Raw genomic sequence first — 22,248 nt, 5'->3', positions numbered from 1 at the left:
AGTACAAGTTTTTATGCCAACCAGCATCGCAAAATAAGAATAGATTGAATGTATGATGAGGTAAACTGAATTATTCAGATAGTCAAAGGAGAGAAAATTTACTTGTGATGGGTGACTGGAATTCGGTAGCGGGAAAAGGAACAGAAGGAAAAATAGTAAAGAACATGGACGCAAGGAAAGGAGTGAAAGAGGGACCCGTATGATACAAGTTTTTTACGGAGCATAATTTAATCTAAGTTAAAATTTGGTTTAAGAACCATGGAAGAAGGTTGTGTACGTGGAAGAGACACAGGGACACCAAAGGTTCAGACTGATTATATAATATACGACAGAGATTTCGGAGCCAGATTTAAACTGTAAGACATTTCCCTAGGCACATAAGGACTCTGACCACAATTTATTGATTATGAATTTTAGATTAAAACTGAAGAAATTGCACTGGGATCTGGAATAAGTTGAAATAGCCAGAGCTTTTTGAGAGTTTCAGACGGAGCATAGGACAACGATTCACCGAAACTGGGGAAACTAAAGCAGTGAAAGATGAATGTGTAGCTATGACTGCTGAAGTACTGAAGGCAGCAAACGGTGTAGTAGAAATCCTTGATAACAAAAGGATACAGAATGTAACTGACAAATAGAGAAAATACAAAAACGCTGCAAATAAAGTAGGCGAAAAGGAGTAAAGACGTATAAAAAGGCTTGTTAGGGAGGGCGAAATAGCTCAGCAGGAATGGCTCGAACGCAAATGCAAGGCTGTAGAAGCACGAATAACGAGAGGAGAGATAGACACCGCCTATAGGAAAATTAAAGAGACCTTTAGTGAAAAGAGAAGCATCTGTATGGATATCAAGGGCTCAGATGGCAAGCCCAGTACTAAGAAGAGGAGAGACAGCTGAAAGGTGGAAGTGATGACATCGAAAAAGTACACAGAAGGGCAGCTCGTTTTGTATTATCGCGAAATAGGGGAGATAGTGTCACAGACATGATACGTGAATTGCAGTGGCAATCATTAAAACAAAGACGTTTTTCGTTGCGACGGGATCTTCTCATGAAATTTCAATCACCAGTTTTCTCCGACGACTGCGAAAACATTTTGTTGGCACCCACCTACATAGGGAGAAATGACCATCACGATAAAATAAGAGAAATCAGGGCTCGCACAGAAAAATTCAAATGCTCGTTTTTCCCGCGTGCCGTTCGGGAGTGGAAAGGTAGAGAGACAGCTTGAAGGTGGTTCATTGAACCCTCTGCCAGGCATTTTATTGTGAATAGCAGAGTAATCACGTAGATGTAGATACAAAGAGCTATCCAAGAGAAATGAACATCAGGACGATGTTATAAAAAGAGAAGAGGAATCAGATGGAGATGGGATGGGAAACGATACTACGAACAGAATTGGACAGAACAGGGAAACACGTAAGTCATGCTAAGGCCCCTGTAGTAGAAACATTCCCTCAGATTTACTGAGGTTCTTGGAAGAATTACTGAGGAGCTTGGGTGAGCCAGACATTACAAAACTGTTCCACTTGATGTGCAAGCTTATGAGACAGGTGATATGCCCTCAAAGGGCAAGAAGAACGGAACAATTCCAGTTCCAAAAAAGTAAGATGCCAACACATGTGAATATTACCGAACTATCAGTCTAATAAGCCATAGCTGCAACACATTAATACGATTAGTTTACTGAAGAACGGAAAAACTGGTAGAAGGTGACATTTCAGAAGATCTGTTAAGAGTTCTGGAGAATTGTAGGAACACGTGAGGCGACACTGATCCTACGACTTACCTTTGAGGACAGACTGTAGAAAGGCTACGTTAGTAGTAGTTGTAAATTTTGAATAAACAAACGTGATAGGAGTTACGAACAACACTAGAAATGTTGATGGAAAATGTGAGGCCCTGAAAAATAATATTCTACGAGCAGCAAATGGAGTAGTCGGGAGACAAAATGCAAAGCATCAAGAAGAATAGCTTACAGAAAGCATAATAACAAAAATACATTTCAGATTTAAGCTCAAATAAGTTGCCGCACGGTCTAAGGCGTCTTGTTACGGGGTGCGCGCGGCATGCGGCATCCCCCCACCCCCCGAACCACCTTCCCGTCGGGGGTTCGAGCCCTTCCTCGGGCATGTGTATGTGTGTTGTATTTAGCGCAAGATAGTTTAAGTAGTGTGTAAGCTTAGGGACCGATGACCTCAGCGGTTTGGCCTCATAAGATCTTACCGCAAATTTCCAATTTTTGCCAAAACAACGTTGACCAACGACAATGGCAATATTGAGCGTTGAGCAACGAAATCAGCCGAGAGTCAAGAACATTTGTAGGATGAATACAAAGACGCGAACGAAATGATCAAGGGATGGAAACGGGACTGTGCCTATAAATCAGTTAAACAGTTCTGTGGAAACTTACGAATGAAATCAATGGAGCCTAAAAGAGGAATGGTATTATATAAGCAAAAGAAGTAGCAGAAAAATGGAAACTATTTGAAAAGAAATATGCAGGAAATAATGAAGATCAGGAATTGGGGAACGCTGAAAAAGTCGATCCGGAAGACTAGGGAACCATATCTTGCAGTCAGCCAGCTGAAATCTGAGAAAGCCACTCGAGTTGATGATATACCGGCAGAATTCATAGGCCTAATACCTACATGATGAACATCCAATAGACTTTAATGGCTGTGTTAAAACGCCAAGACCATCTACTTTTGTTCTCTTTATGATATACGAGTAATCTTCGTAATGGTCACATGGCTTATTTCGGATCTTGACTGACACTTTTAGCCGGCCGAAGTGGCCGTGCGGTTAAAGGCGCTGCAGTCTGGAACCGCAAGACCGCTACGGTCGCAGGTTCGAATCCTGCCTCGGGCATGGATGTTTGTGATGTCCTTAGGTTAGTTAGGTTTAACTAGTTCTAAGTTCTAGGGGACTAATGACCTCAGCTGTTGAGTCCCATAGTGCTCAGAGCCATTTGAACCATTTTTTTGACTGACACTTTCGTATCGAACCTATAGGCTCTAACACACTTGCGCACGAACTGAACACTATTGAAGTTTAAGAGTCGTACTAAAGATCATCTAATGAGGCTGACAAGGAGTTCTCGAGTGCAAATAGACGGTGGTTCGTAAGGAGCGTTTCCGGTGGTCGAGAATTCTCGGGGTGCGGGTAACCCGTGACTGATGAGCAGGTAGTTTACAAGATTACTGGCCGCAAATTATCACAGATTTTTTAAACACTCGCCTACTTTGAACAGGGTAAAGGTGACGTATAGAGAACAATAAGAACGTCCTAGGTGGGGAAAGGGACCAGCAGGTTTTTCTTGGCTGACAGATCTGCTGGACTATTACTTGTTACTCATATTCACAATCATAATGTAGGTATTTCGGGACACGTTAACTCTTCTGTTACGGAAGCAAGAAAAACATCCCAACCGCAACAATTATTCAAGGGGTATGTAGAATTTCATTGATAGAGACGTTATGTAGTTCCATTTTGGTCACAACAGAGTCTAGAGACAAGTACTACTTTTCAAACGCCATGACCAAATTACGATGATTACTTCGAGAACATGGGCAGTATTTTTGCAAATTTATTTTCCTGGCTGTCGTTTTGGTACACATTTTATATTGAATCCGTCAAAGGTGCGATTTTTCTTCTGTGATAATACAGATGCAAGCGACCACCCAGTCCACTGGGGCAACTATGGGTCAATTAGTTAACATGGCTTTTCTTACTTCTTGAACAAGAATACACAAAAAAGTTATATATGTATAATAATATCCATTACATAAATAATAAAATAACTAGAAAGAAACAGTTCAAATAATCGGAAATAACAGAAAGAAACACTTTTAAGAATAAAATAGTCACGAGAGGGGAAATAAGAACTGGGAAACTACATGGATACGATAAAGCAAGATACAACATGGAGAGAAAGTGAAGGAGTACTGCAAAAATAAGAGACAACAATGAAAGATGAGGAACTGAAGTTGTTACGTGATCTCAGTTGATCAATACAAAGGGTATAATTTGAATACAACGAATCTGTCTGAAGGAAGGGAGGAAATAAGGAAGATCAGAGTATGTCGTTTCATCGATGACGAGATTGTTAGAGACGGAACACGAAGCTCAGATTAGAAAGAATGTAGAAGGGAATTGGTGGCGTGTCTTTTTTTTCAAAGAAACCTTCCCGTCTTTTACTTTAAACCATTTAGGGAAACCACGGAAATAAATTTGGTATAAGACTCTATAAAATACTCCGTCATTCCCATACGGAAACAAAAAGCCCGAAGCTACCCTGAATACTGCAGTCTTCAAATAACAATGCAATTTTCTTTCATAAACTTCTGTCTTGCAGCAGAAAAACTAATCAGTCAAAACATTCGTTAAAGATATAATGAAATAATTGTACTACATTCCGACTCATGTTCCTGGTTATTCGCCATATAGGATGCTTACAAAAAGAGTTCAGGTACACAAGTTGGAGTCTTGCAGATATCACAGATGATACATATAATCCCAATATCTACATTAACAGTCCAACAGAATAGGATACGTTCAGGTCTATGCCAGAATAGATCCTTCAAGCCCTCGATTCACCATTCGGAAAAAGTTTGCAGGAAATAATTTACCGTTTTAGGCGTACCTATGTAAGCTGCGACAAGGTCATTGTCGGTAGAGAGAACCTATGGATACTGTAAGTTTGCCAAGTTAACCCAAAAATTTAAAGAAAAATGTAAAAATAATGAAGACATTTTACTTGTACTAAGAAAGTCCCGAATATTTACAACACAAGAAAAGTGTACGGTACATGTTACTTTAAGACGCTTAGGCCTGATTATCAAGAAGTTTGTATAAAGCACAGTTATACTTCTCATGGAAGAATTGCCGCTACTGCATATTAAATGAGGTTAATTGAATAATCAACATTCCAGTGTTGAGAAGAACGTCTTAACCACACTTGAGAATATATATGTAGAAGCATTTCTTATTAAGTTTGTTAAGACTCTTGCATACAAACATATACAAATAATTGTAATAGATCGTCTTAATGTAAAGTAGAGGTAGTTTCTTGCACGATCCATGTCTAGCTTTGAATACGATGTCATTAAATACGTGAAAATTGCTTTTCTTTGATATAAAACAATCGCCAGAGCGTACCGAAACCTCAGTAGAGTTTTTGACTCCTCGCACCAGCGTCCTGTTAGTGTTGGACCCGTCTTGAGACATGAAGCAACAGTGATACTCCAGTTTTTATCTCAGACCTGACGATGAGAAGAATACAAAAATCGCATAATAAATTTGCAAATCTAGTATTTTCATCTCTATTACATAATTTGTAGTCGAGACAGTTACCTGGGATTTATTAAAGCAGAATCTTTCATTTGCGTATCTCCATTTAACGCAGCCTTTCCTCATACAGTTTTATCATAGAATGTTGATGTAGTATTACACGCATTAACAATTTGTGGTCGTGCTCTTTTTTCAAAGACAACCTATTGTGATACACGGAATTTCGCCAGTGAACACGCAACAAAGGTTACGTTGTCTCACTGAGACCAACACAATGAGTGTCTCACAGAGAACAACACAATGAGTATGATCGTCATGGTTGCGACAGTAGAACGAAAGCCAAATAAAAACTCCAGCCTTGAGAAAATACGCAAAAACAGAGCCAATTGCTTCATGTTCGTAGCTGTGTCACGAGTGTTGTGTTTGTCTCTCTTTTTACTTCGTCAAAACTTACCGCATTTTTGCCCACGTCAACATCCCAAATGTTCCACACCAACTGCTAACACGCTCACTATGGAAGCCACTTAACTGCCGTTGCTCTTTTCCGAACTCACCTTCGGCTTCACTAAAATAATATCCTACGCACTGAAGGGGCGTACCTTGTGCGTAGCAAGAAAACACAGTACTCTGTTTACTGTTACGTTTTGCAGTTTTTTATAACAAGCAAACGAGCGCATCACATATCTAAAAATGAACATATCAATCAACGTGAAAGAACAAGTTCTATTTTCTTTCTCATGCACGAGACATGCTGTAGAATGACCTACTTTGGTATCAAAAGTCCCTTTTTTTTCCTGATGATACGACACGGGAAGGATTTGTATCATTACTCAGATCTGGATATGTAAGCGTTGCTCCCTCTTATCGAGTGTGACAGAACCTTTTGCCGCTGATAAACTAACCAGCTTGAATGTGTTTTTAAGAGATTTGCCGTACTAAGTTTGCATAAACAAATACCACTCCCAAGCATTCTTTCATTAAAAGATAGCGTACTCGGTACACAGCCATGATGATCTGAACGGTGACAGGATTTGTATCAGGCTCTTCCACTTCAAGCTTAGTCATTTTATCATGTTACTGTTGTGGTCTTCGGTTCAAAAACTAGTTTGATGCAATTCTCCACGCTAGCCTCTTCATCCTTGCATAAATTCTGCAGGTCATACGGATTGACCCCGCTTACTGTAATCAACCCTTGGTTCCCTCTACCATTTTCAACCCCTCCCCCCTCCATACACACACACACACACACACACACACACACACACACACACACACACACGTCAAACTGTATCATAAATTTCTCTATAATTTGATTTATCATCTTCCCGCTACTGTCAGTCTGTATTTTATATCCTTCGGATATTACCACCTTTTTTCCAAAACAGCAACACATCCACTACATTTAGTATCTTTTTTCCTAATTTTATTCTCTCAGCATCGTTTGATTTAATTAGACCACATTCCCCTTCTTTCACTTGTGTCGATTTTCATATTATAAATTATATTCAAGGAGCCATCCTTTCCGTTCAACTGATCTTTGTCGTCTCTGACAATGTTTTCGTAAAATCTCAAAATTTTAGTTTCTTCTCCCTGAATTTTGATTCTCTTTCCAAATTTCTCCTCGATTTCCTCTACTGCTTACTCAGTGCACACACTGATAACATAGGGGATTTGTTACAACCCTGTCTCACTTTGCTGTAAACCACTTGTTTCCGTTTATACCTTTCGACTCTCATAAATGTTGTTTGATTTCTATACAAGTTGTAGGTAACTATTTCCTGCCTATATTTTATCCCAATTACCTTCAGAATTGCAAGGAGTGTATTCTGGTCAGCAAAGCCTCTAAGTCTACGAGCGCTATAAGCTTTCTCCAGTCTATCTTGAAGATAAGTCCTGTTCTTACTTTGCTAGGGAACCCAAATCTTCCCTGAGGGTGTCTCCTTTTTCGCTGTTCTGTAAATAATTCACGACAGTATCTTGATCAAATGACTTATCTGTCTGATGGTTCGGTAGAATTTACACTTGCCAGCTTTCTTTGGTGCTGGAAGTATTACATTCGTCTTGTAGTCTGAGGATATTTCGCCTTTCTCGTGAATCTTTCATACCAGGTGGAATAGTTCTGTCATGGTTCGTTTACCCAATGATCCCAGTAATTCTGAGCTTCGTTTTTTTTCAGCTACTCTTCCTGTTACTAGCCCACACTGAGTCTCACCTCCTCTTTTTTCTTTCTTTCCTTTTAATTCAGTAACTGTCAGTTTCGTATTTAGGTGAATATTTATGAACCTCTATTACATTTTCGAACGAAAAATTTGGCACCACTGTTTCATTGCAGTCGCATACAGTTTTCTACAGTGTTGAACTCTGAAAAGATGTTTCATTTTATTTATTGATCCTTTTATCAACGATGATCAGTGCCATTTGACTACGATCATGGGAGCCATGTCGTGGAAGCGGATGCAAGTTTTACTTTAATTTCATTTTGGTATCCTGTTTGACTGATAACGATATTTTTCAGAGCTTGCTGTTTTACTGGAATTCTCTTCTGGAAAAGTACTTAGTAATTCTTACTACGCACAGCGGACAATTCGCAATATACTGAGTGACTGGCCCTCTGCCCGCTTTCTGGAGAGGTCAGCAGTAAGCACTGTAAACGGCAATGTTTTGTCACCTATTTCTCCTTAGGCTCTTTCATACTCCGGCCATCTTCCGTGTTTACCTTCAGTAGAAACTCGCACTTAACTGATCACGTCTTTCTTGTAGTTTTTGCTTACGTATAACTTGTTTATTGTTACTTTAACCAGTTGATGCACAGACCTTCGTCAATATCAGCATTATTTTCTTATTTTAATCTTTTTATCTGTCACAACACCTTACTTTATACAGAAACCGGAAGTTCTCCTTCTCTAAAATACCCATTTTTGATTCAGTATTTTGATGGCTGCTTGACTTGACATAAACCGATTACAGATTGCGATGTTCTTTGAATTAAGTTGGCTTTCTCAGTACTTGTTCGGAGAAAGAAAAAGCTTGCTATGATAAGGCAAGGAAAAGAGTAGAGAGCAATGAAGTTCCACGATCGTTGTTCAGAATTCTGGAAAGAATCACAGTCTCACCGAACAGAGAGCTGCAGCTAGGTCTGTAAAGCATGTGGCAGATATGAAGGGGAGAAGTAGTTCTAGAGATCACGATAATCTTACAACCATAATGACGATTATTGTCGGTTCTTGTTTACTCAGGTGTTTTTCGTTAATACTTAGCGTCTACGAATGGCGTTTATCTGACCATTTGGCACAAGTTTTTCTTTCTTCCTCTCCGAAAGACCCAAATAAACCTTTTCTCAATGATGTTCCGGTTTAGTGTGTCTTTAGATGATTTGACTGATTTCCACTGTCCGTTTTTGACGTTTGTATGCGACACTATTCTTGTTTTCGGTTTCAAGCTAAAAATGTAGAAAATACGTTTGATCTATTTAAAGCCATTAATTCTTCTTATATGACAACAAAATCGAACTCTGCGCTTGCACATTGTGTCCGTAATTTTTTGTGTTTTGGTATATATTTCATACTTAGATATTTTCTTGTAGATCTAGTTTTCATAATTTGAACATATTATATTGTTTTAGCTCTCTATCTCTCTCTGTCCCTTTCTATCTATCTGCCTATCTTTCCTTTCTAATTCGCTCACAGACCACAAGACACCCACATGCATACACACACATTAGTTTTACGACAGTTTCAATGATGTATTTATATTTTTATGGAAGAGCAGTTTTTGCTGTAAACGTTTCTTGTGGTTTGGGAACCTTTTTCCATTTTTTTTATTTCAAGACTTCTTTATTCATCCTACTATCTGTAACCTATTCGCCCACATAAAGTGTGTCCGGGAAGTAAGGACGGATTTGAATTTCGCGCCATTTTGTCATTATATGACGGTTAGCAGCCGTGTTTTTTTTTTCGTATTTGTTATTTGCAAACCTTCCCATTAGTAGCCCCATAGCTTTTGTGTGGTTAGCACTGTTGTTTGATGTTTATTTTCGTCATGGAGCAGATGACAACTGTTCAACGTATCATAGTGGTAAAAGTTATTACAAAAACAGTGAAGGATCCACGGCAACCGTATTTGTATTGCTATGACACTCGGACGTAATGCTGCTCAAATCGACCGCTACGGTCGCAGGTTCGAATCCTGCTACGGGCATGGATGTGTGTGATGTCCTTAGGTTAGTTAGGTTTAAGTAGTTCTAAGTTCTAGGGGACTAAGCCGGCCGAAGTGGCCGTGCGGTTAAAGGCGCTGCTTTCTGGAACCGCAGGACCGCTACGGTCGCAGGTTCGAATCCTGCCTCGGGCATGGATGTTTGTGATGTCCTTAGGTTAGTTAGGTTTAACGAGTTCTAAGTTCTAGGGGACTAATGACCTCAGCAGTTGAGTCCCATAGTGCTCAGAGCCATTTGAACCATTTTTCTAGGGGACTGATGACCTCAGAAGTTAAGTCCCATAGTGCTCAGATCCATTTGAACCATTTTGCTCAAATCGAATCATCAGTTCGGAAGTTGATTCGGAAGTTTGAGACCACAAGTTTGTTTCAAACGTCGGAAATGGAAATGCCGTATGGCTAGGGCCTCCCTTCGAGTAGACCGTTCGCCTGGTGCAAGTCTTCGGAGTTGACGCGACTTCGGTGACTTGCGTGTCGATGGGGATGAAATGATGATGATAAGGACAACACAACACCCAGTCCCTGAGAGGAGAAAACCTCCAACCCGGCCGCGAATCGAACTCGAGCCGTTAGATATGATTTTCCTTCGCGCGGACCACTCAGCTACCAGGGGCAGACTTCCAAACATTAAGAAAACAGGACGACCGCCTTCTGTTCGAAATCATTGCTGTCGTGCCTGACAGTGTGACAGGAAATCGGTTCGCCGACGAGCTCAACAATCGAATTTATCACCAAATTCTCTGCTTGAAATCCTTTGAAAAGATCTGAAAATGCATGCTTACAAGATCTAACGTACACAAGAGTTGAAGACAGCAGATCATGGAAAGAGACATCGGTTTGCTTACAAGCTGTGATCGAGAACTTCAAAAAAGAATAATTTTCGCAGATGAGGCGCACTTCACCTCATCTGGTACATCAATAAGCAGAACTACAGTCCCTAGGGTAACGAAAATCCGCGAGTGACTGTGGAAGGTGAGAAGCATCCACAATGGACGATTGGGCAGTAGGAGTGCTTCAAAAATGGCTCTGAGCACTATGCGACTTAGTTTCTGAGGTCATCAGTCGCCTAGAACTTAGAACTACTTAAACCTAACTAACCTAAGGACATCACACACATCCATGCCCGAGGCAGGATTCGAACCTGCGACCGTAGCGGTCGCTCGGCTCCAGACTAGCGCCTAGAACCACACGGCCCAGTAGGAGTTATCGGCCCGCACTTTTTTGAAAATGATGAGAGAGCTACCATTACCGAATCATGCAGTCTGTTTTTTTCCTCTCTTATTGGCGAAAATGACGATTTTCGGCTGCAACAAGATGGTGCGACATGTCGCACATCCCGTGGAATGACTGCTCTGCTGAATGAAACGTTTCCTCAAAAAATCATCTCTTTGCATGACAACCAGGAAAGGCCTGCCAGATCATGCGATCTTACACCCTGTGACTTTTTTTTGTGGGGTTTTGTGAGATCAGAAGTGTACGTGTACAAACCACAAACAATAGATCACTTGAAGGATGAAATTAAAAGGGTTATTAACGGCATCCTACCAGATGTTTGTGAACGCTTCATCGAGAACTTCAATGAAAGCATTGCTCATTGCAGCGCAGCCTTTGGTTGTCTTTTAGAGGATATTATTTTTCATAGCTTAGTGGGAGAAGTTACTCAATGTCTGTCAAAAAAATTAAGTTTTCAATAAATTTTGTATGTTCTATAGCACTTTAATATTCGTCCCTACTTCCCGGATACCCTCTATTTAAAGCAACTTACGTTCATTACTGACTTCCGCATTCGTCGCTTGCTACTTTAACGATGGTCACTACCTCTCTTTGTTCATGCCATTGCTTTTATTATCTTTCTTCTGTGTTATAGGTAAAAGATACGATGATACTCGATCAACAAATCTAGGAAGAACTGTAAATAGAGATTTAACAATCCCATTGTGTACCAAACGGCAAAGAATGGTGGGAACTGGAAGAGGTGGAAAGCAGGTTGAATTTTTCAGAATATGTTAGTAATGTAGCTCTATATTGTGACAATATAGTTTATTCGTCCTACGATTAAAACACTACCTAGCCGGCAGCATACCATACCCACCTACGACGCTTGTCAAAAACTTAATGAATAACAGTACGTAGCACACTGCCTGGAAAGATGTAACCATCAACTGATGAAGTAGTCAAAGAGATTCTATGATCATTCTTGAGAGATGCTATTGCTTTGAAGCCCTCCTCCTTTTAAAATCATTAAATTAAGAAAATATAGACTAGAAACATGTAAAGCGACGTCTCTGGGTAAAGTAGCATTACGTCTTCTTCATTTTAATAAACACCATACAATGAGAATGATGTCTAGTAAGACGAGTGAGGGCAACACAGTTGACTTGGTGGTCAATCTCTGACGACGAGGAGTAAGTTCCTTCAGATTCTTTCCAATCAATGATTGTTTCCCTCCTTTTGTTTTCTGTTTGCAACACTTTCAGTATTTGTATTTCTGCACATGAGTGTACTGTTTGTTGCTTCGTTTAATGTAGAGCTCTGACGCCACTATTCGTTCTGATCAGTTTCTCCATCAGTGTCTGCTCGCCTTCCCCGCCATACTTCTGGTACATCATGCTAACGTGCTCCTCTGTCCTGGTCCTCTTTTTATTGTACACTTTCTAACCGTGAAGCGTTGTAGTCAAAGACAATTTGTCAATCAAAGACGTACTGCAGGTACGTGAGAGTACCAACATGAAATTCAACATCCAGAGGGCGCACCGCCGTAATTCACAGCGATACTGAATATTGAGACCCTGAACGCTACGCGGCTGTTGCACATCACACTTGCTCTAATAGATGAGTATACTGAACACATGTCGCTTTTTTTTTTACTCAGCAAGATCTGTATCCATTAACAGTGCATTTCTTGTTTCAAACAGTGCCAAAATATCTTATTGATACTTCATTTCATAGCTTTACCCAAAGACAACGGTTTTAGATATTAAAGAAACTTTTATTCGCCACGAATTAAGTATCGTATATTATAATCAGTAGCGCCCATCGCTTTAAAAACATTTCATTGATTTGCTCGTCTCGAGATACAGCCGTTTACATTGTATTTCAAAATGCTGTCTTCTTCCAAGGACTTGTAGCAGCTGAATTCTGTGCGTATCTATTACACTGCCGGTTTGTATTCTTGCTATACTGCAATTTTTCAGTTTCATCTTTTTTAAAGCTACCACTTTCTCAATTTTACCCCAACTATTTTATTTTATATAGCTCACTGAGATATTATTTCTGCCTTACTCATTCCATTATACGACCATCTAGAGATCACGACAATCTTATGACCAATTTTTATCAGTTGTTGTCAGTTTTTGTTTACTCATATCTTTCATGAACACACTGTACCTAAGAACGGCATCCACCTGACCATTTGCCACCAGTCGTTCATTCCTCATCTCTGAAAGACCCAAATATTACTACAGCTTTTCTGAAGATGTTTCGGCTTAGCGTGTCTTCTGATATTTTTTACCAATTTCCTCCGCCTTTTTTTGGCGTTTGTATGCGACGCTATTCTTTTTTCGGTTTCGAGTAAAAATGTCGGAAATACCTTTCATCCATTTAAAGTCATTAATTCTTTTATGTGGCCATGAAATCGAAATCTGCGCTTGCGCATTGTGTCCGTATTTTTTTCTATTTAGACTATATTTCTTGTTTGGGTTTCTTTGATGTAGATCCACTTTTTTATAATCTGAACAAAGGAGATTGTTTTAGTTTTCTCTCTCTCTCTCTCTCTCTCTCTCTCTATCTCGCTTGCTCGCTTTCTTTCCTTTCACGTGCGCTCCTCAGAGACGATAAGATATTCTGATATTCTTATGCAAAGAAACACTGGTTTTACGACAGTTGTAATGTCTTATTTTGATTTTTATTGAAAGGCACTTTTTGTTGGAAACGTTTCGTGTGGCTTGGAATGGTACTTCCATTTTTTGTTTCTTATTTCCCGCCTTCATTCATCCAATTGTCTTCGCCTATTTGCCCATATATTTAAAGCTATTCACGCTCATTATTGACTTCCGCATTCGTCGCCTGCTACTTAAACGATGGTCACTTTCCTTCTTGTCCACGCTGTTGCTTTTATTATGACTAACCTATTATCTCATTTTAGGTCAACTAGATATGTCCAGAATGGCAATGGTAATGCAGCCATCTGCCTATTCCTCTACAGCACACAACTGGGATGGAGTGAGTTTCTTCAGATCTGTTTGTTTATTTATTTATTTTTCAGATCGAGATTATAAATTGTTCACCAGTCCCTCATTCCTAAACATCCTTTTACATCAACTTCTGGCTGCTAATTAACGAACCACTGCATAACGCAAACTGTCTGTTCAGTGTCTGCATGCACACACTTTTCACAGTTTTCCTTCTTGTCAGGCAACCTATTCACCTAAGTACTAGCAGGTACAATACTGTCGACGTAGCCCCCTATTAACTTTTCCAGTCCTGTCTTCAGATCTCAAGATGTGATCATTTCTGCGTTTCATAATCATAGATTCTACAACATCACAGAAATATCTAGCGGATAAATTCTGCATTTTAACAGCAAAAAACGTGAATTTCGCTGAGTCAACTTGGAGAACAAAATTAATTACATAATACTTGACACAAAACACGTTTTCATATATTATTTTGGATTGCAGGCAACAGTAACCAAACGTCCACATTTTTATAAGAAGGTATAAAACACTTCTCTAGTTATAGGAAGTTTTTTATTAAAACCACGACCGGTTTCACTTTAATTTAGACGCATACGCAGGTGTTGCAAACAGGGATTACAAATTAAGTATTTTAATTTTTTTGCCTTTTTACGTTGGCACTGGGATATAGTACGAAGGCTAAATATGAGTCGCAACGTGGCACAGTTTCCATCCCAATCAAATACCTTATCTCAACAGACAACACAGGTTCCACTAGGAAAAAGTACCGCAGTATCCCTTTCTTAGGAGATATTTTCTGATAGAATAGGCAAATGCCAGGTTTCGAAAAACATAGTCCAGGCTTATTATATTCTTAAGAACAACGGGCACAAATTTGACAAGCAAAGTATGCTTCATGATAGGTTTAGGTTCCGGGTGTCTAATGCATCTCATTTCAGCAACGTGACGCTAAATATATAAGCCAAACTGGCAGAAGTTTTTCCAACTCTGCTTAAATAGCATATCAACTGCAAGAGTTCAGGATCTGGACTAATTGCCCATTTACGCGACTCAGGACATCAGATCATGGACATACACGAGGGAACGCAAATCATATTTTTGGATAATACAAGTTACAACCTTAATATTTGAGAAGAGACTGCAATTTTGCGAGCCTTACAAAAATCTCCTGGGCTCACGTTAAACTATTTTTAGGAAATTTTAACTACCTAACAAGGTAGTCCATTGTTCCTGCTGTCCGACAACATATTCCGATGCATGTAAAAAATATTGTTTATAAATTCTCAATAGGTATTAAAATTGTGTGAAATAATATACATTACAAATAGTAGTGGTCTGCATCATACGGGAATTAGAGCATTAGTTTTCTGTACACGCATATTCTATGTTTTCTATCACTTGCTGATTTAAATTATAATTTATTTTGATGTACAGCACTCCCCCCCCCCCCCCCACCTCTCTTTCACGCTTAACCGTTCAGTGCTCCAGCCCCACTTTCTGTAGCCGTCTAGCGCCATCTTGCTGGGTTTCCGGATACCACGGCCAATAGCCGGGGGTCAGACAGCCGATCAGTTCCAGTCATTCCACCAGGAAGAGGGTACACAGCTCATATTGTCTGTGTTCAACCATGTCTAGACGGTCAATTCCGCGGTTCGATCGCGTCTGCATTGTTACTTTGTGCCAGGAAGGGTTCTCAACAAGGGAAGTGTCCAGGCGTCTCGGAGTGAACCAAAACGATGTTGTTCGGACATGGAGATACAGAGAGACAGGAACTGTCGATGAAATGCCCCGCACAGGCTGCCCAAGGGCTACTACTGCAGTGGATGACCGCTACCTACAGATTATGGCTCGGAGGAACCCTGACAGCAACGCCAACATGTTCAATAATGCTTTTCGTGCAGTCACAGGACGTTGTGTTCCGACACAATCTGAGCGCAATAGGCTGCATGATGCGCAACTTCAGTCCTGACGTCCATGGCGAGGTCCATCTTTCCAATCACGGTACAGATGGGCCCAACAACATGCCGAATGGACTGCTCAGGATTGGCATCACGTTCTCTTCACTGATAAGTGTCGCATATGCCTTCAACCGGACAATCGTCGGAGACGTGTTTGGAGGCAACCCGGTCAGGCTGAACGCCTTACACACACTGTCGAGCGAGTGCAGCAAGGTGGAGGTTCTCTGCTGTTTTGGGTTGGCAGTATGTGGGGCCGACGTACGCAGCTGGTGGTCATGGGAGACGCCGTAACGGCTCTACGATACGTGAATGCCATCCTCCGACCGCTAGTGCAACCATATCGACAGCATGTTGGCGGGGCATTCGTCTTCATGGACGACAATTCGCGCTCTCCGTCGTGCACATCTTGTGAATGACCTCCATTAGGATAACGACATCGCTCGACTAGAGTGGCCAGCATGTTCTCCTATCTAACATGCCTGGGTTAGATTGAAAAAGGCTGTTTATGGAGGACGTGACCCACCAACCACTCTGGGGGATCTACGCCGAATCGCCGTTGAGGAGTGGGACAATCTGGACCAACAGGGTCTTGATAAACTTGTGGATAGGATGCCACGACGAATACAGGGCTGCATCAATGCAAGAGGACATGCTGCTAGGTATTAGAGGTACTGGTGTGAACAGCAATCTGGACCACCACCTCTGAAAGTCTCGCTGTACAATATGCAATGTGTGGTTTTCATGAGCAATAAAAAGGGCAGAGATGTTGTTTATGTTGATCTCTATTCCAATTTTCGGTACAGGTTCCGGAACTCTCGGAACCGATGTGATGTAAAACTTTTTTTGATGTGTGTGCATGTTCGCACACTTTGCAGGACTTATTTTATTCTTGTTGTACCAAATACTCGTATTATTTTATTTTAGGGACGCCTTTTAATCAATTTGACAAATTTTTCTGGCGGGTTTTGATTTATCAATGACGTGAAGGACGGGGTGAGGCTTCAGGACAGCGTAAAACAATGTTCCAAACATAATTTGTGAAAATACATGATCTACAGGAGTTTTATACTCCATATTATATTTACTAAGCCAGTGTAAAAAGAAAGTAAAATACTGAGGGTGCACTGAAATTAGCGTGAAGCTGATCGTGATTTTAATAGGAAAGACTTTCTACACCCAAAGCGGTGTTTTCTGCCTTCTTATAAGAGAGATTTTCGTATATGTGATTCATAAGCAGAAATGTGTAATCATTTGAGAAACAATATGGGGAATTCAGATTTTGAGTTGAAGTTTGATTGGAGATTAAATTCTGCTGTGAAATTAAATCAAAGGAAAATATTTCTGTAGTAACTAAATCTTAGGAATCCACCTCTGCACTGTAATCTGCTTTAGTTTTAATTTAGAGGAATATCTATCTTTTCAGTCAATAATTAAGTGTGGCCAGTATTCTGGTCACGATACATTGCAGAGAAGACGATAGATTACTGACAGAATTCATAGCCCAAGACATACATTTTACTTCACAATACGTGAATAATTTTCTGGTGCTACTCAACAAGAGAACTAGCGCAAGATTTAATTTGTCGAAATGCATACGATACAAGCGCTGTTTCGACAATTCGTCTTAGCAAATTGTTCGTTACTTATTTGTGATAAAAGTTGAGAATCCAAAGAATAAAGGAAACTTTTTTCTTTCATATGATGCACCTTGAAATTCACAAACGTGTATCCACTTTGACAAATGAGAGAAAACCATAGATCACGGAAACAAAGATGAGATATAGTCTGGATCGTGTTCCACAGCGACGATAGGAAAAGTCTTCGTTAAGGAGGTACATAGCCAAGGCGGGTGTCGCGATGGTTTTGTGTCCGTGAGAAACTGCAGAAAGTGATCCACTTAGCAGTCTCTCAACCAGTATTAACTTCTTCCTTCCGCCTGGGTCCTCCCTGCACTGTGCTGGGGTGTGCGTTGAGAGTTGTTTGGCCGGAAATATCAGAAAGAAGCGCACTGAGGGTAGCAGGATGCGTTCTGGAGATGGTGAGCCGACCGGTTTAGCCAACTCCAATCAAACTGTCACCTCATTGCCGCTGCAAGCCGCCGTTCATCAGCCCGTAAAGATCCACACAAGGTCTGCATTTCGTTCATGGGAAAGATATAACTCAAATAAAACAAGAGGTTCACAACATCAGTGTTATGAGCATAACGTCACCAATACCACTAATTTTCCGCCATTCTATGCTTTAATCAAACGCCCTCGTTTTACTGCATCACACCAGAGCTGTATATCAGGATCTATGAATCTTCTGCAGACAGCAGCGACAAACGTTCGATAAAGTCAGTGTTTCGTCTTTAACGATAGCCGCACACTTAGCTCTCAAAACAAGCTACGGAAATTTGTAACAGTTAGTATATTGTTTCCATAGTGCGACACACATAAACAATATCCTCAAATCAATTGTTTTTGTCACATATTTTCCGAGGTCTGGATGCACCTCCAATTGGCGTCATACAGCTATTGTATGAAATACATGATCTCCCTTTTACATCTAAATCACCATTTCACTAAACCATCACGAGACGTAGCATAAATTCGAAGATAACGTGTCACTCCAGGAAAAGACTGTTCATAGAAATATGCAATATCTTGTAATTTGTACAATACTGCTGACAAGTGGCTCAGGCTTATGACTAGGGACAGATCGTTTTCCACTGTTTTCCATCGTCACATTTCAAAGAGTCTAAATGTTATAGTGATTATGCATAAAAATTCTTCTCGTCTGTTATAATATTTCCTTGATTTTTAACACTGACTCTAGATATTTTTAATAACGATGTTCAGGTAGTTAAGAAGTGCAGAATTTACTTTTGACGATAACTCAACATATTGCACCTGGTTTCTCCGATACCAGTTAATCAGTGTAATTAGGGTGTGTCAATTTGCGTAGCAGCTTCGGTCTCCCCTGTTTGTGGTACTTATTTCCATCACCCATAGAAGTAAGTTATGATTAACTGACACGCGCCGAAGACAAAACCGTATTGAATTATTCCTTTCCTCACGGCTCTCCAACACCATCATGTAACGAGGGAAACGAAGGAATTTACCGACCGCAGCAATCTGGCAGACATCTAAATTGCTATTACTGTAACAGATACTATGATCGGCACGGTTGTTGGTCTCTTATACATCTTCTCAAAGTGAAAATAAGTTTTCGTGAGTGTTATACGGAGTTTTTTCCTTTTATACAAGTTGTTTACAGCTCTATAGGCCGTTTCCTTCAGCTTCGTATCCAAGTCTTTCGAGCCTTGTACAAATATTCTTTCAAATTTCTTCATTGCATATCCTCCTTTACTTTACTCTTCCATTCGGCACAGTGTCAACTTCTCCTCTTGCATGGGGATTACCAACATAGTACTTTCTATGTATTAAATGCATATTTGAACTATCAGCTGTTTTTATTGCAAACACAAATATTTGGGATCAAATATTCATTTTATACATTACTTATCGGCTGTTGACAGTCACCATCCAAAAATGCTTATAGTAATTTGTTTTGACTTAGGTAAACCCATAATCTGATCATATGTCCGTACCATTTTAAACGCCATTTTTCCACATCTTCCATGATGTATGAAGGGTTTTCATTCGCTTCCTGTTTTCTGTATATGGGATTTTCTCTCGCCTTGAAACTCTATGACTCCTTGCTCCAAAAAATACATTTGCACGGCTTCAAGTCTGCTTCTATCTCGTTCGATCATTTCCCAGGATTCCGCTCATAAAAACAATTTCTTTGTACTACTGACTAAGATAACTATTTTTTGTCTTTTATCTGACCCAAGTATGCAATTCAGCGAATGGATTGTTTGGCTTGTGTTGTCCTCTGCCTTGTTTCTTGTTTATGTAGCGACGAAAATAATTCTTATAGCGCGAAAGAGATTTATCATTCATCTTTACATAATCCAGTTTGTGAACAATCTGGTGAAAGCTAAACACATCATGTAATTGGTAGAGGTACTCCAATAAAACACATACATAATTACAGTCCTCCAAACGCGGAAATGTATAGCAACTTCAAACGCACATAATTTTTACAGCAGGAATAATAGACTTATAGTAAATGAAGAATAGTGTCTCATTAGACATACACTATGGAGTGCTATGAGTCTTACGAATTAGCTGCTAATAGTTTTATTATATTTTGTACAATAGGCCTATTTCGGCAGTACCGCAATTCTCAAGCACTACTGCGTTTGATGCTGCGAACCCAACAATACAAAATACTGACGAGTGCACTGCTTAACTTTCTCACCACACAACTCTTGATACGTTTTGATAAATCAATACACAGGTTTCTCAACCTCTCATTCTGAGTTTTGCTACTGTGTAACAGATAAATCAGCACTGCGTGTACGGGATGCATCACTGCATTTGTTTGGGAATAAAGTTTCGAATTGGAATTATTGAAATCTGGTTAAACACTACCACTGTTGTGCAAATGTTGCTGTTTGGCACTATGCTTCACAGTTAACAAAACAAATACTGTCAAGTCAACAAATCCCCAATTTTAGTGTTCTCAATTTCATTCGAAATTACGGTGCCTTCGTTTTTGATAAATGATTAGTTACAAATAGAGCCTTAAATGTTGGTGAGCGACTAGTAGCGATGTCATCGTCTCGACGTGGTGAGATCAGAGATAGCGTCGAGCAGTGGGGGCGCCGCTGTACGCTATCACTCTATGGACAGCCGGCAGTCCGCAGCAATGCCGGGGCCGCCATTAGCCGTGGCCTCGGTGGCAGCCAAAACATCTCCAGCGACAATCAGCTGACAACAGATATTCATATGCCAAACCTGGTTTTCCATGGGCGTAAATTATAAAATGCTATTCGTTTTACATGCAGGAGAGCGTGAATCCACTGTCTCAGTGTTTTAACACAAGAAAACAAACAAGGTAATAGCTACCAATGGATATAAAACATTTCAGGCGTTTTGTCATGTACGTGCCAACGATGTATATTTTTCTCAGTTCTATTTCACTGTTTTTACAGTTCTAGCTCTCTATATTTACATTAAATTAGTTATAGCTTTCGTCTTGGGTTTTCACGCTGTTCGGGACATTGCCCTGACATAGATTTTTCACTAAAACAATAAAATAAATCCCGTTACCGTGCTTATTTTTCCACTGTCTCGGTAATAAAGAAGCTGTTTTGTAAAGCATAAACCTAACAATTCTAAAAAATTTTAGTGTGTCCGGAGATACAACGCAACATTAGATCTGCAGGGTAAACAAACATAGAACGCACTTCTGGGTAAATCGGTAACACTATTTTTGGTGAAAAGATTCCTTGTTCAGTTGACGCAGGAATCAAAACTGGTGTGTACAAGTTATTGTTATGCGCAAAGTGATATGATTTAAACCATAGAATATAGTTGTCCAATTCTCCTAAAGTCGTTTTGTAACAGAGCTCTTGGAGAATGCTAGAAGCAGCAACAATGTATAGGAATTGATTATAGCAAGCAAGTGATATTACGTGTGTACACGCATAACATACTAAATTAACAGCTAAATTAAAAATAAAAAAATTGTTTATTTCCAACGACTTTCATTCACTGAAACCGAATATATTGGAATTCACACTGAATAACAACCAGCTAGTATGATTATCTCCTTAGTTCAATTCGGTCGTCATCAGATGATAATTTTTATTATCAGTGCAGGCGTATACTTTTCCATTTGTCATCCAACATCGGCACGTTCTCCTTTTAACTTAGCTCACGACGTGCCACACACAAACACTTTAAATATCCAACAGAAAGCACAATTACCGACATCACAATCTTTAGTACGCAGTCAATATAAGAGCGCTGCAATTACACTGAAAGCAGTTCACGACATAGTAATTAGTGGGAAATCAAAGCGCGCGCCGGAGGCGAGGGTTGCTACCCCCACCCCGCAGTGTGCCGGCTGCGCCCTAAACTCACCTCGTAGGTTATGACTCCACTGTTTCCATACTTGTGGAAGATCTCCCTGAGGAAGAAGTCTGTCCTGTCAGCGGCGGCGGCCGCTATTAACAGCGTCACGACTACACAGCAAGCTCCGGTCGTCATCGCAGTTGCATGGCCGTGCACCACCCCCTTAGTCAGGCGCGTCCCTCTGAAATCTCGTCCGCTTCCAATTCTGCTACCACTCCCACCGTCAGCCCGCTGTAAACTGAAGCTGCGGCCGGATTCGTCCGAGACATAGCTGCTGTAAGTTTCATAAACTGCCGCTGGTGGCAGCACTAGCGGCGAAAGTAGCCGGCATAGCTTAGGAGTCCCGCCGCTAGGTGGCATTTCGCCTTGCAGCCTCGAGTTCTTCGGGTGTCCTCGCAGTATACATTTTTTGGGCATTATACGCCTGAATCATGACTTTGGAATCCTTAGTTTCTTAAAATATTGAAGTCATTTCATTAGATGAGCATTCAACTGAAACGGTTGTATAATCCCTTTTCAGATGCAAATCTCATCGCATCGACGACACCGGCACAACGCCATTCCAGATAATGGTTCGTGTAAACGTCGTTGCGGTTAACTACGAACATGTTTTTGTCCATCTTG

At 40.3% G+C, this 22,248-nt stretch overlaps 1 protein-coding gene across 2 annotated transcripts in view; it reads right to left on the bottom strand.

The window, feature by feature from the left end:
• Positions 1-21,849, bottom strand: part of LOC124775077 (zinc transporter ZIP10) — a 314,104-nt gene extending 292,255 nt beyond the window's left edge. For both annotated transcript variants that reach the window (XM_047249883.1, XM_047249881.1), the window contains exon 1: positions 21,634-21,849. In XM_047249883.1, coding sequence (XP_047105839.1) covers positions 21,634-21,759 — 126 coding nt within the window. In that variant the 5' untranslated portion in view covers positions 21,760-21,849. The remainder of the gene's footprint in view (positions 1-21,633) is intronic.
• Positions 21,850-22,248: the final 399 nt, after the last annotated feature.

Source organism: Schistocerca piceifrons, chromosome 2, assembly GCF_021461385.2.
Source record: "Schistocerca piceifrons isolate TAMUIC-IGC-003096 chromosome 2, iqSchPice1.1, whole genome shotgun sequence".
In the NCBI taxonomy this organism is placed as follows: Eukaryota; Metazoa; Arthropoda; class Insecta; order Orthoptera; family Acrididae; genus Schistocerca; species Schistocerca piceifrons.
Note: the sequence above shows the minus strand (reverse complement) of the source record. Positions and strands in the feature narration are given on the sequence as shown.